General features: G+C 35.0%; 1 protein-coding gene across 8 annotated transcripts in view; it reads left to right on the forward strand.

Annotated features, from left to right (window-relative positions):
• The window catches only part of GPATCH8 (G-patch domain containing 8), a 94,940-nt gene that overhangs the window by 13,370 nt on the left and 65,827 nt on the right, over positions 1-15,743 (forward strand). For 4 of the 8 annotated variants that reach the window (XM_086357350.1, XM_086357356.1, XM_086357348.1 and 1 more), the window contains exon 2: positions 7,716-7,790. Coding sequence is in view for 2 of the 8 variants with exons in the window: in XM_086357356.1 (XP_086213482.1) it covers positions 7,716-7,790 (75 nt within the window). In the remaining 6 variants the exon portion in view is untranslated. Of the gene's footprint in view, positions 1-7,715; positions 7,791-8,780; positions 8,816-13,945; positions 13,964-15,743 lie in introns of all 8 variants that reach the window. The other 4 variants (XM_086357355.1, XM_086357352.1, XM_086357353.1 and 1 more) reach the window with 2 other exon arrangements.

The following is a 15,743-nucleotide window of genomic DNA, read 5'->3' on the forward strand; positions in this document are numbered from 1 at the left end:
CACTGCAGATGGTGACTGCAGCCATGAAATTAAGAGACGCTTACTCCTTGGAAGGAAAGTTATGACCAACCTAGATAGCATATTCAAAAGCAGAGACATTACTTTGCCAACAAAGGTCCGTCTAGTCAAGACTATGGTTTTCCCTGTGGTCATGTATGGATGTGAGAGTTGGACTGTGAAGAAGGCTGAGCACTGAAGAATTGATGCTTTTGAACTGTGGTGTTGGAGAAGACTCTTGAGAGTCCCTTGGACTGCAAGGAGATCCAACCAGTCCATTCTGAAGGAGATCAGCCCTGGGATTTCTTTGGAAGGAATGATGCTAAAGCTGAAACTCCAGTACTTTGGCCACCTCATGCGAAGAGTTGACTCATTGGAAAAGACTGATGCTGGGAGGGATTGGGGGCAGGAGGAGAAGGGGACGACAGAGGATGAGATGGCTGGATGGCATCACTGACTTGATGGACGTGAGTCTGAGTGAACTCTGGGGGTTGGTGATGGACAGGGAGGCCTGGTGTGCTGCAGTCCATGGGGTCGCAAAGAGTCGGACACGACTGAGCAACTAAACTGAACTGACAGTTGATTTACAGTGTTGTTGGTTTCAAATGTACAGTAAAGTGAGCCAGTTATATATATATATGTCTCCACCGTTTTGGTTTTTTTAAGATTCTTTTCCCATATAGACCGTTACAAAGTATTGAAGAGAGTTCCCTATACTGTATATCCACCCATCTGTACAGCAGGCTATTATCTGTTTTGCATATCGCTAACTAAGTTTTGACTATTCTGCTTTCTATAGAGAATATTATTTCAGAATTATGGAGGTAAGGTTATTGTTTTTTTAATCTTTGGGTTTTGTATAGTAGAATACAGTGGCAGGAATATGGGACTAAGAATCAGAAGCCTTTGTGAATTTGTGACAATCTCTGTATCAGTTAATGTATCAGTTCTCTTGTTTGTAAAATAGAGATGATTAAAAAAAAATCCCCTAAATTTAACTGGTTCCCAGATCCTGTATTGAGTATATCATGAGCTTATTAGGGTAAGATTTCTAAAGGATTTTATAAAGCTAAAGAAAGCTATACATGTCTGTGTCTGTGGAATGGTATTGATCCTTCCCAAAACTTTTAAAAATAAACCTTTTATCTTAGAACAGTTTTAGATTTACAGAAAGTTTGCTAAGGTAGCACAGTTTTTTTATACACCACACCTCTCATATACTCTGTGCCTGTTTCCCCCTCATTAACATCTTTCATTAGTACGGCACATTTATTTCTGTATTAATGTCTCTAATCACCATGACCATGATGAATCTTGCCTTATGCCTTGACTCCTGCCATTTTCCATGAAATTAATACTGTTATTCTTTTCCCTTGCATTTTCCTGATATGCCTTTACTGATCCATTTGCTGTAAACCTTTTGTAATTTCCATGTGTCAGATGTTACCAGCTTCTAATTGGACATTGCCTTGGTACCCAATCTAAGTTTCACCCATTTGCATAGAAAAATGTAAAGTTTTAAAGCAATTAAAAAGCAAAAATCAGGAAAAAAAAAAAACCCTCCACTAAAACAGAGCAAGTAATACAAATGTAAAAGTAGATATTGTTAAAAGTTCAGGCTACATTGTAATAGGAAAAAGTGAAAGAAAGTGCTACTTTATTTCATTTCTTAGAGATAATCATTGTTATCAATTTTACAATTTTGTAGTCAAGTTTTAAAATGAACATACTATTTTGAAGAAATGCTTTGGAAATTTTGACTATGGGTTTACTCAGATTATTAACTTTTTTGTTGTTTACTTTTTAAAAAATACATAGATTTTATTTTTTAAGTCAGTTTTAAATTAGGCTCAACGTTCAGTTTCCATATATCCATTCCCTCCTTCACATCAGCTGTAATCAACAATTCCCACCAGAGTGGTACATTTGTTACGAGAGGTGAACCAGCATTGACACCTAATTATCACCCAAGGTCCTAGTATATCTTAGGGTTCACTCTTGATGTAGTTCTGTAGTTTTGGCATATGTGGTATAATGACATGTATCCACCTTTACAGTATCATATAGTTTCACTGTCCTAAAAATCTGTGTTCCATCTGTTTATCCCTTTTTTCCCTTTAAGCCCCTGACAGCCACACACTGTATGTGTGTGTACCTGTAACTGTTTCCATTGTATTGCTTCTTCCAGAGTGTTACTTACTTGGAGTCAAAATATGTTATCTTTTCAGATTGGCATCTCTCACTTAGTAATATGTTTTCAGGACTCCTCTGTGTCTTTCTGTGACTTGATAGCTCATCTTTTTAGTGGTGAATAATATTTTGTTGCATAGATGTATCATGGTCAGTTAATCTGTTCATCTCTTCAGCATCTTGGTTGTTGCTAAATTCTAGCAGTTGTGAATAAAAACTACTGTAACTGTCATGTACAAGGTTTTGTTTGATGTAAATTTTAAACTCATCTGGAAAAATACCAAGGAATGCAATTGCTGGATGGTATGGTAAGAGTATGTTTAGTATTGTAAGAAACTGCCAAACTGTCTTTTGTATTTTGTTTTCCCACCAGCAGTGAGTGAGAATTCCTGTTGCTCCCACATCCTTGCTAGCATTTGATGTTGTCAGTATCTTGGATGTTAGCCATTCTCATATGTAGTGGCATTTCATTTTAACTTGCAGTTCTCTAATGAAATAAGTTGTTGAGCATCTTTCCATATAGTATTTGTTATGTGTATATTTTCTTTGGTGAAGTGTCAGTTTAGATCTTTTGCCCATTTTTTAGTTGTTTGTTTTCTTATTGTTTGAGTTCTTTGTATATTTTAGATAACAGCTCTTTGTCCGATGTGCTTTTTTGCAATATTTTCTCCTGATTTGTGGCTTGTCCTCTTATCCTCTTGACAGTGACTTTCACAGAGCAGACGTTTTACATTTTAATAAAGTCCTTAGCAGTTATTTTTTTTTATGCATCATACCTTTTGTGTGCTGTGCTGTGCTAAGTCACTTCAGTCGTGTCTGACTCTTTGTGACCCTGTGGACCATAGCGTGGCAGGCTCCTCTGTCTGTGGGATTGATTCTCCAGGCAAGAATACTGGAGTGGGTTGCCATTTCCTCCTCCAGAGACTCTTCCCGACCCAGGGATCAAACCTGCGTCTCCTGCATTGGCAGGCGGGCTCCTTACCACTAGTGCCACCTGGGAAGTCCCGTGCCTTTTGGTATTGTATCTGAAAAATCAACAGCAAACCCAGGATCACTTAGTTTATTTATTGCTTGCTTTTACTTGATTTTCATGTCATTATGTTTATTTTGGTGTAGATGAAAAATGTTTTATGCTTCACCACTAGGGATTATTAGCTTTTTGGTTAACATTTTACTTTTGGTAGTAATTAGGTTTTTGTAGTGGCAAATTTTAAATGTCAGGTTTTTTTTTCCCTTGTAGGATACTTTTAATTCACTTTAAATCTGCAAATTCGTAGAATTTTAGGCCAAGAAATGACATGAGTGTCTAGTTCAAGTTCATTTTGCAGATGAGTACAGAATGGATGAAAACTATAACATGATTTGTATGAGGCCAAATACAAGATAGTAATAAAAACAGGACGCTAATTGGTTTATTATGGCAAATCAGATACTCAAAATATTGAGAAGTGATCTCTCTCAATTCCCTAAGTTAGTTATGATAATTTGTAGGATATTTCTTTTCAGGCTGTTTAAATTCAAGTGCTATCACTAAAGTCAGCAGATACTTAAAAAACTAAACTTTAGATGTTGGTTAGTTTTTTTTTCCCCCCCCCAGAAATACTTACCAGCTCCTGTCATATTTACGTAACATTGCTTGTTTAATTTTTGTCCACATAGTCTCACACAACCTTTTTGAGTTTTTCCCTTCCATTTAACTTCAAATTAACATACTTCCACATAGTTTTAAAACTTTTAAATGACTCCCTAATTGTTGCATTAATAAAATAGAATTAAACTCTTCCCTTGTTGGACATTGGTCTCTACTTTTTAAAACAAAAGAGAAATGCTACAGTATTATCTGCATTTTAAATATGTAATAGCTGTGGAAAATGTGATACTCTTCTCTCAGTGTTCCCCCCCTAGTACCTTTTACTTCTGGGGAAAAACTCCCAAAGAACACAGCATAATACATAACTGTATTTTTGAATTAACACCATTTAAAATTTCTGGGGAAATATTTTAAAATTTATTTTAAAGTGATACTGATTCAAAAATACATAGAGCTTTCATTTTAAATATTCAGAGATAAAATACAAAGTGATTGTGATTTCTATTAGGATATTTGAGTATTGGGTAGTTAAGTATAAAATTCAAAAGAAAAAAACATGTGCAGTTAAAAATGGCCTCTGTCTCATCTCTTGTCTCTTAAACAGATTTCTGAGTTAACTTCTAGAATCAAGCAGTTTTTAGGGGGCTGAAAAAACCACTAGTTGGTGTTTTCCTCTAGTTTTGCTTTTTTCAGAATGCTATATAAATAGAATCGGGTAGCTTCTTCAGCATGACCTCTTTTACTTAGCATAATGTGTTTGAAATTCATACAGATGTTGCTTATATGAGTAGTTTGTTCCTTTTATTGCTGAATATTTGTCCATGTATGGGTGTACTATAGTTTTTACATTCCTTTCCCAGTTGAGGGACATTTGAGTAATTTCCAGACATTCACAGGCAGGTTTTGTGTGAACATAGGTTTTCGTTTTTCTTGTGTGAATACCTAGTGACAATGTTGATGGGCTATTTGGATAAATGTGTGTAGAAGTGTGTAAGAAACTGCCAAACTATTTTCTTAAGTGGCTGTACCATTTTACATTCCTACCAGCAAACTTTTGCCTACTTTAGAGCTAGATTTTCTTAATATTGTGTTCTGTGACTTCTTTATATATTCTGGATACAAATCTTTTAAGGTTTGTGAATATTTTCTCTCAATTCAATGTTTCCATTTTTTCTTTCATAAGTTGTGCTTCTGGGATTGTATCTTAAATCCTTGTCTCACCCAAGGTCTGCTTTTAGGTCTGTGATACATGTGCAGTGTGGATTGAGACTTTTTTACATATGAGTACCTAGTTCTAGCACCATATATGGAAAATACTTCTCTAATTGTTTTTGAACCTTTTTGAAGAACAATTAATCAATTGTCCTAAGTCAAATAAAGGTTTAGCTGCTTTAAAAAATAGTAGCCAATTATTGTTGGTAGTTTGAAATTATTCTTTTATAATTAAATTATATCAAGCTATAGAGTAAAAGAACTGACGTGAACATGAGTTTGAGTGAACTCTGGGAGTTGGTAATGGACAGGGAGGCCTGGTGTGCTGCAGTCTATGGGGTTGCAAAGAGTCGGACACAGCTGAGCGACTGAAGTGACTGATAGAGTAAAAGAGAATTATGAAATTTGGCCAGACATTGGTGTCCTATGGGCTTCCCTTGTGACTAAGCTGGTCAAGAATCTGCCTGCAATGTGGGAGACCTGGGTTCGATCCCTGGGTTGGGAAGATCACCTGGAGAAGGGAAAAGCTACCCACTCCAGTATTCTGGCCTGGAGAATTCCATGGACTGTTTAATCCATGGGGTTGCAAAGCGTCTGACACTACTGAGTGACTATCACTTTCACTTTGGTGTCCTATACTGTGAGATTTGGGTTAATCTAATTTATCCGGATATTTATTATTTAGGAATTTAGATGTACTTTGCAGTTAACAACTTTTAAGTAACTGTTAAACTTAAAAAATAAATTTATTTATTTATTTATTTTTGGCTGTGCTGGGTCTTTGTTGCTGCACAAGGTTTTCTCTAGTTGCTGTGTGTGGGCTTTAGTAGTTGTGGCACATGGGCTCAGTGGTTGTGTTTCCTAGGCTTGGTTGCTCTGCAGCATGTGACATCTTCCCAGATGAGGGATCAGACCCATGTCTTCTGCATTGGCAGGTGGATTCTTTACCACTGAACCACCAGGGAAACCCCAACTATTAAACTTTTAAATGCTAGAATAGAAGTTAAATGCCAAGAGGCAGGTGTTACTTTAAAGAGATCATTGGATGAAATATTGGAGATTAAGACAGACTTTCAGGATTAATGGCTATTTTTTTTATATTATTTGTTGATGGTTGTTTTTTCATCATTCTGGGAAGGGAGAGTTGTAGTGTTAGTTGCTTAGTCATGTCCGACTCTTTGTGAGCCCGTGGACTGTATGTAGCCTGCCAGGCTCCTCTGTCCATGGGATTCTCCAGTCAAGAATAATGGAGTGGGTTACCATTTCCTTCTCCAGGGGATCTTTCCAACCCAGGAGTGGAAACCAGGTCTCCTTCATTGCAGGCAGATCCTTTTACTGTCTGAGCCCCTCTGCTCTTAAATCCTGTTCCATTTTTAAGATTAGCTTTTATCTTTGGAAACCCCACTCCTATCCTATTACTCCTTTCTTCTTTTGGATAGACTTTACCATACAGTTTTATTATCTTTAACCTGGTAAAAACAAATAACATAGCATTTTTTCATTTTAATTAAAGTGCATAGTCCAGTGGCGTTAAATACGTTACCAGTGTTATACAACCATTATTACCACTGTCTAGTTCCAGAACTTTTTCGTCACTACAAGACCCCATTCTTGTCCTTAAGGACTTCACAGTCTGGTTGCGAAAATAAGTAACTTAATGTTTACCATATAGTGTGGCAAATTACATGTCAGAGCTTGCTATAGTTAAGCTGTATTCGTTCAACTAAAATTTTACTTTGAAAGAGCAAAGTAATTTTTGGTTAGGTTAACATCCGGGTTGTCCTACCACTCCATACCTGAATTAAATTTAGGCTAGACTGAAATCTTTAGTCTTCTTGGCTTAAATAAATTCAGGACTCACAACTCCTCATGCTCTTACTTTGTAAGATCATTTGAGGAATAGCTGTATTTGGGATGGTAAAATAATCTGCCTGCAGTGCAGGAGACCCAGATTTGATACTTGTTACTTTATAACAAGAAGGAAACTGAAAAATTGATATTCTGATTTAAAGCTAAATTATGAACTCTTCCTTTTCTCATGGAGCAGAAGAAAAAAACAGAGAGAACTTCCTAGTTGTCTGTTCCCACCTCAGTTGAGCTGTTTTGACTTATTCTAGTTGTAGTGACAGCTTCCTTGATTATGGTCAAATATAGCGTTATACAGGCATGCTTGTGTCTTTTAGCAGATCATTTGAGGAATAGCTGTATTTAGGATACTGTGTCAAGAGATTGTGTTTCTGAACTCCTTGAAGCTTTGGAGTTGGAAATTGATGATTTAAAGTTGACCATTTTAGCAGTTTTAGTGAAAGGCAGTGTTAGCAACATTGAACAGTGTTGTAATACAGATTTTATTTGCATTCTGCTGTCAGGGTTTGTTTGCTGTAGCACAAGATTGTTTTGGAAAAGTAAAACACAATACAGCCCTTTGTTTTTAAGATTCTGCAGTCTTCCTAATATAGTCAGTCTAAGAAAGAGTTGCTATCCCAAATGATGGTTAATATTTTAGTTAGCAATTTCAATGTTTATCATAAGAAAAGTTCATATTACTAGATCTAGACTTCTAATAAATTGTGTTTACAGATTTAAGAAAGCCTGAATTTGTGACAGTTTTGGTTGTTTATTCAAAAAGAATGAAAAATTAAAGATAACCCCCTAGTTTGATTAGTTTTACTAATAATTTTGGCATTTGCTTTTAGAAAAATAACTGTAGTCTTGTTTTTTTCAGGGTAATCACTTTGATCAATATGAAGAAGGACATTTGGAAATTGAACAAGCATCCCTTGACAAGCCTATAGAATCGGTAAGATCAGTGCTTAATTTGGGGTCGTAGATAGTTAGATAGGTAGTGTTCGTGTGACACTTGATGTGAATGAAGTTAAACTTATTAATTAACTTATAGTACAGTTTAGAGCTGTTTTCTTGCATGCCCTACAGTAATCAAGTAGAGTTTGAGTTGTAATCTAATATTTAGTATGTTAGGAAATCAGTGAAAAAAATCTAGAAACACTTTAGAATTTTGATGGAAAAATATCATTTTTGGCCCATACTCTGTTAAAGATAATAAGTTTAAGTTTAGTTGAAGTTTTTGTAAATTGAATAAAGGAGTAAAATGTATTTTGATCCTTTAAAAAACTTCACCTTTCCTGGCAACACAATCATGTGTGAAATGTTCCATTAGGAACAGTTAGGGGCTAATATTTTTATTTACCAGACTCTTGTGAGACATGGTAACTTTGGTTTCTATGGTTTAAGAGATGTCTGGTTTTTGTCGAAAGTTGATTGTATCTATTCACATGACTTAATTTTAAATATTGATATAATGCAACAGAACAAGTAGATTTGTTTTCCTGACTCTTTAATTTTTGAACATTATTTTTATTTTGAAAAGCCCTTTATTTTCAGATTACACAGTCCATTGTTAAAATGTCTAAATTTGTCAGTATTGTCAGTATTTAATATTTGTTCTTAAGTGTATGTATTTAGTAAGGGTTTCAGAGTTATTGATTAACTAGAATGCAAAGTCAACAGAGAGAGAGTCTCTATAACAGTCAAGACGTTCCCCCTTCTCCTTTTAAGAAATACTAGCTTCTCCTCCTCCCTCAGGAAAATAAGGCAATTTAGAGAATACAGATATTTTAACTTTAGCTTTTATTTTAATAGCTGTAGCATAGTAAAGGATCAACATATATTTATGTTCCTAACTAGGTTGGTGTTGTGTGTGTTTGTGTGTGTGTTTAGATGTTTACAGAAATTTACACAACTTGGGGTGTTCGACATTTTTCTTCCACAGCAGTTGGCCCATATTAGCTAAGCAGCCATGATCTGGTTTGTATTGCACGGTCTGCCTTTTTTTAATTTCTTCTCTAGGGTTTCTTTCTCCCCACCTCCCCTTCTTATTTCTGTTCTTCTGGTCCAGTGAACACTGCATATAGTACCTTCTGTCTTAATGTGCTGGCATGATGCTAGACTTAGGCATGGCAGTAATTGATGACGCATGTGATAATGCTGCAGAGGGAGAATTCACATCTGATGTTGTGCTGAAAGCCCAGTCTTGTGTTTTGACTTAAGGATGAAATGCCAGGCCCACTTTGATGAGTTAAAAAATATTTGAAGTTTTTGTCTTATTTTACTATCGTCTTGGGAATTATCACAAGGTGGAGTTTTACAGTGAAATCTGTGGGCTAGCTAGGTCAGTATTTTATACTTGGAAAATAACTTTTCCATATCATTTAAATGTTTCTTTGGGTCAAAGTTTAAGAATAGATAGCTGTCAAAAGAAAGGCCCAGGTGCCATATTCTGCAAGGTACAAAGTTGAATAATATTATACAAGCTATAATTCAGTGGGTACTCTGACTCAACAGTAGCAGGAAATTTAGCTGGACTAAATTTGCGGCCTAGTATTCATTATTACTTTACTCAAGAAAGTTTTAATAAAAGCATGAAATTAAATGATTTTAACATTTTAAAAGCCTTCTTTTAGGACTGCATTTAAAGGTTTTTGGAAAGTTCATTCCTTCGGCATGTGGGACTAGTGCTCTTTTTCCTCTCACAATGTCCAGGAATTTTCCCAGCATATGTCATAGAAAGAACACTATCATAAGGCAGTCTGACTGAGTAATCTCAGTGAGTAGGAGTGGAATTGATATATGCCTTATTTATTAAATAGTATTATCTTCTCCACTAGAAATAGCAAATATCCTTGGACTGGATGTTTAATTTTTTATGAATAAATACATGTTCAGAGATGTATAGTAGTAAATTGTACTTCTAATGAAAATCTACTCCTGAAACACATTAAAACATGGATTATTTGTGATGTAGTAGTTTAGGTAGTAAGGTGCTTCATAGCCAACGTGGTGTTAGATAGAAGTGGGGCAAAAAGAGAAGGATTTTATTTCTGTTCCCCAATCATTTGGGGGTAAATTTAAAGTTTTAAAAGAAAGTCCTAAAATGATTGGCATAAAAATAGATAGTGTAGTAACCTCCAAGAGCCCTGTCACCTTAGAAATGCCCACCAAGTAAGTGTATATTAGTTACATGTCTGGCTGGCTGGCTATCTTGTTGAGCACTATTGAGCTATCTTCTTCTTAGGGGGAAATAGAGGTTGCTTCTAACACACAGAAAGAGTCTCTGCTGAATTAAAATCTTTCTCTGCAGCAATATCTATTGAGAGGTGCTGACTGTTTTGCTACAGCATGCAACTCAAAAGTGGCTGGAAATATGCAGCTTTGGGAGTCTACAGATCATTGCAGGAGCTAAAGGTCTAGTCATTTTTTTTTTTTTAAACGAAGGTAATCTGCAGCAGCTGGTAACCGAGGAAGTCTCTGCACAGGTTTGTGCCAAGAATATGCCCGTGTAAGGGGTTATTGTGAGTATAGGATTAAGGTCTTTTTGTTTTGTAATAGGGTAAATGTGTTGCAAACCAGCAAGATAGGAAATGAGATACAAAGATGTAATAATACATTATGATTTTGATAAACTCCTGAAGCTTAGATTTGTTCCTGAGATGATACAGGTATTTCAGTTTCAATCTGGAAATGTTGAAAATACATCAAAATCCAGCATTAATGAAATAGTTCAGTATCTTTGGTATAAATTTTTATTTTCCCTGGTTTATTTCAACCAACCAGATATCTTTCAGTGAAGTTTCTGGTCAATAATAAAACAATGTTCCAAGAAAATTATTAAAGAATTGCCAGATAACTTGTTTATCTGAATTAAGGAGAAGGTGGGAAGTATTAACATTTTGCTCTTATTACAAAAAACTTTTTAAAATTTATGTTTTAATGTAGCTACTTTATGAGATTTTTAGGTCCCACCTATGATTATGATCTCCACTTTATACTGAAAAATAAAGCGTTTAAAAACCAAAATCTTAAAACCATAACCCAGTCTAGGATTCCACCATAGATCCAAAAATTGGTTGATCTGACTTAAGGTATATGGTTTGTTGTGGTCTTTACCATAGAAAGAAGATGAGAAATCAGATGGGAGAGTGATTATAAGCTGTACAAAAGGCAAATCCCTGCGCCATAGACTTAAAATATGTTGTCATTGTTGCAGTTGGAAGTGAAACTGCCTGTCATCCAGTACTTGGTCTTTGTTCTACCTGACTGATTAAAATTCTGTCTTTATAGTTGTCAGGTTGACTGAGCAGGTTTAAAAAAATTAAGTTTTCAAATTCCAGTTGCTGATGTTTACTTTGCATATCTAAGGATTTAGAAGTGTATGTATAAGTGGGTTTTGTCATGTTGCATATCTGTTTAGATCTGTGGACTCCACTAGTTCCAAACTGTAACTCTATAAGACTGCTGATTTGATATTTAGCAGTGACCATATGTGGACTGCACTATAAATAATGTGCTTCTTGGAGCTGAATGGTGTAGCATTACTATATGGCTTTTCTCTCTAGTCTTCATTGTGTCATCTGTAGTGAGCTGTAGATTTTTTTGTTGGGGAATTTTTACAACTTGTTGTTTGCATGGGTTCACCTAGTAGCACTTGGTTTTTGCTTATAGAGTCTTTAATACACAATCAGCAAAGCTTACAATCCACTCAAGAGATTTGCCATTTTTGTCACTGTTGAAAATGAGCTAAATGGTGTAAATTGAATGTGGCTGTCAACTAAAAGAAAATTCAGTGTGGAATTAGTATTCATCTAGTCACTGCCATAATTGTAGTATAGTTTTCTCTTGAGACTTGGTATTCTATTTCCTATTATTAAAAAACTTAGAAATCAGCCCCACGCAATGAAGTGAATTTTAGTCTATATTTTGGCAGACTCCTATTATACAGGTTTGGTGGGGTTTGGCAGACTCCCGTTATACAGATTGGTGGGGCTGTTTCCCAAATGGTTATTGTTTCTTTGATGGTATACAGCTTCAGGGAGCAGAGAGAAGTTCCTGGGAAAGTTTTCTACTTGGTATTTAATTAATAAAATTGTTGAGGAATGGCTGAAACAATAATGAGATGGTTTTTTGTGTTTGTGTTTTGGCTGGTATTGTGTTTTTAGCATATTGGTAGTTGTTTCTAATACACATTTCTTGCTATTATTGATGTTCCCATTTAAAAATTATATCCTCCTTTCTTGCACATTTAGTACAGAGGATTAAAATATAGCACTTTAATTTACATTTGAGTTTAGAAACAGAAAAACCATAAAGGCCAATTTAGGTAATCTAGATGAAAAAAGTTTTGAGTTTTTAGCTCAGCTTCATAGTTTAACTAGAATTAAGAACTTCATTCCTAACCAAATAAAATGCCACATTGCCACCATTTTTGGAGTCTTAAGGACAGAGAGTAATGAATAGGTCATGGGAGGAATTCCCTGGCAGTCCAGTGGTTAGGACCTCTGCACTTTTAACTGCCAAGAACCCAGGTTCAATCCCTCATCAGGGTACTGACACCCCACAGGCTGTGTGGGACGGCCAAAGAACAACAAATAGTTTGTGGGAATTCTTTATGAATGATCTGGAAAACCACCCTTTTGCCTACCTCCCTTGGGCAAAGTTAGTTGCTTTATTAATTGTTTAAAATTAGTATTTCCCTGCATTTTTTCCATGTGTAGTTAAATTATAAACAGCCTATCACTATACATGCCCCTTTGTCAGTCACAAACCAGGCTGTGTTAAAAAAAGTTATTTTCAGTTCTGTAAGATTATAACTAAACTTCAAATTATTTATTTTGCTTAAAAATAAAAAATCAAGTTTTTTTAGTCACTTTTGTAGTAACCAAAATAATAAACTGTTATTTCAGGAGTTAAATAGTGCTCATTGCCCTTGTTATGTCTAGATTACCAGTTGAGGCCACAGATTGCTGCAGTTTACTGTTATAAATGACATTCATAGAAATGATTGACACCCTAACCAGAGTAATGATTATCACCAGTTGGCCACTGAATTCCTTGCTCTTTCACAGTGAAAGTTCAGTGAACAGTTTGATCACTTCAGATTAGACAAGTCTGCTTTGTTCTATTAATACTTTGTTATGAGATATTTTGACGTGCCTTTCTTGTGTTACCCATCATCCTTAAGCCTACTGGATTTTTCACTAGTCTTTATAAAACTTTTTTCTTTTGGTAGGAAAAGGGACCATAGTGAATACTAGTCCTTTCTGCAGAGTTGCAGAACTGCCATTTTTTCTCCAAAAACAGATAGTCTGAAATGATAGGAAAGGCTCAGATTTTCCGTAATAGTCATTCACTTAATCTCAGAGGTTGGTGAGTAGAAGACTTTCTGGGAGATATGCCTATTATTATTGTTGCTTTTTGTTATAATTGCAAGGTCATAGAGTGGCATATTAATAATATTAATACATAACCCCTGACATTTCATTCCCTGTTTATACTTGGGGAAAGTGAAAGAAAATGAAGTCACTCAGTCGTGTCCGACTCTCTGTGACCCCATGGACTACAGCCTACCAGGTTCCTCCGTCCATGGGATTTTCCAGGCAAGAATACTGGAGTGAGTTGCCATTTCCTTCTCCAGGAGATCTTCCCAACCCAGGGATTAAACCCGGGCCTCCCGCATTGTAGGCAGATGCTTTACTGTCTGGGCCACCAGGGAAGTAGATTTAATTAAAGAACAGTTTTCGTTTAACGATTTAGAAGAGAAGTACCACTGCCATTTTGTATCAATAGCTTTTTTTGAGAAGGTGACAGCCATCTTGAGTGGTTTTGTAAAAGTGATGCTAATGTGTATAACCCTAAATTTTTCTTTTTTCTCCCTCTCCCTTTAACATTTGCTTTTCCTTTCACTGTTGTCAGTCACAACACGCTGCTCTTGAATCTCTCAGCTGGTCTTGACTCGTGAATTTACTTATGCTTTCACTCTTCTTTAATAAATACATTAATTGCAAGCAGTGAATTGAAAACAAGACAAAAAAAAACAAAAAACGACCATTAGTGATTGGACAGTTTCTTACTTTGTGTTACATTTAACTGTTCTTTTGACAGCCCAGTTTTTAAAGCCAGGTTCGTATGGAAATGCTTTCACTCCACTTGCACTGCTTTTGGAAATAGCATACTGCTTCATCTGTCTGTTTATTTTAGTGCATTCATAATATAACACGGTCAGCATAATGTCTCATCTCCACTTAGCCAAAAGATAGAGTTTTCTTAATTTAAAAAAAGGGACAACAATTTTTGTCAGCATGGTTTTAATACCCTAAATCTGTGCCTAGTTATAAAATTAGCCTATTAAGAGATTAAACAATACTTTATTCAGCTACCTTATCTTAGAGTCATTCTGCTATCCTTGTCCTTTCTGTAGTTAATTTAGTTGTAGGAATTATGATATAAAACAAGGATTTTATGTGCAGGTAAGTGTATTTCCACAGTAGTACTATAAAGGCCTCTCTCTTTATCTTCATTTTCTGCTAAAATTAGTTGTGTTAAGACTTACAAAAGTTTTTTTTTTTTTTTTTTTTTACAGTAAGGTTATTTATATATAGGCATTCAGTACTGGGATTACATATAACCATAGTATTTTCTCATTCTCTCAATTTCTAGCAAAAAATAATCTCTAGTGACCTTTTGTGTACAGTAATGACTGTGTATATGTATGTTTAAAGTAATTGCATGTTTTGTTATAGAAACATTTTCATTATCATTTGCCCATTTTTTCAAGTATCCTGATCTTTGTTCCTCTAATCAATAAAGTAATAAGCTGCTCAGTCCAGTTTTCTAGTTGGCATCCTGTCATAATACTCATAGAAGGAAGTTGACCTTTTTTTTTTTAAACAGAGCATTAAAGAGACCTAATCTTCTTCTTATAACTTACTATCAGAGAATATAATAGTAACATATTTTTTCCTATAATTCCAGAGCATTTTACCATTGAATATGTAGCTGGAAGATAAAAATCAATTTAATATGTCTGTTTTTAATTCAGAGATTTATGGTTTAGTTGACTTCATAATTTGATTTTAGGAAATACAAGATTATTTTCAAGTGGTGATACCCAATTAATATTATAAATTACATTTTAATGCATACAGAACACTTTCTGTTTACAATTTTTAAATGTTTTCCTTTTGATAAGTAACATCATTTTATCAGATACAGCTAAATGATTATTTTAGTGTTCTCTCCGTATTTGTAAAAAGTAAAGAATTGGACAAAGGTCTGCAGAGGTTTCTAAGATCTTGAAACCTTACGCAAAAGCTGACATTTAATTGTTGTTTCTAGTGTCTTTACATGTGATTTACATTGAATGATCTTTTCCACTGTGCTCCTAGGAAGATGAGACATTATGTATATTGGTTTTTTTCCCCTACATGCACTAATGGTTCTTTACTGTTAACTTATTGCTAGGCCTGTTTCATTCTAACATTTTAGCATTTTTGTTAGATTACATGTTGAAATGCATCACTCAGTCTGTGCTTGAGCTCATTTTATTTTTCTGTTTAATCAATTTAATTTCTCGTTTTACTAACCTCACTGTTTTTTCAGTTTAATATTGGCTGCATGCTAGTTAAATATTTATATTTTATATATATGTATTAAAAAACCAATCAAGTCTAGCCTGGATTTTGCTCTGATTGTGTTTTCATTTCTAGTGGTGGGGCAGTCTTACACTTACAACTTACTTTGTATCATGAAAGCCTGACACATAAGCAAAATAACTAAATACAATGTAGATTTTCTTTATTAAAAAAAAAAAGCTCTTAAAGTGGTGCTGTCTAGGTGGTGGATATGATTGTATAAGTACTTTGATTTTATGCTTTTTAATGTTAGTTTTAAACTTCATAAG

This window comes from Bos grunniens, chromosome 19, assembly GCF_055505025.1.
Source record: "Bos grunniens cultivar Pamir isolate PY7600 chromosome 19, Bosgru_T2T1.0, whole genome shotgun sequence".
NCBI classification, from domain to species: domain Eukaryota; kingdom Metazoa; phylum Chordata; class Mammalia; order Artiodactyla; family Bovidae; genus Bos; species Bos grunniens.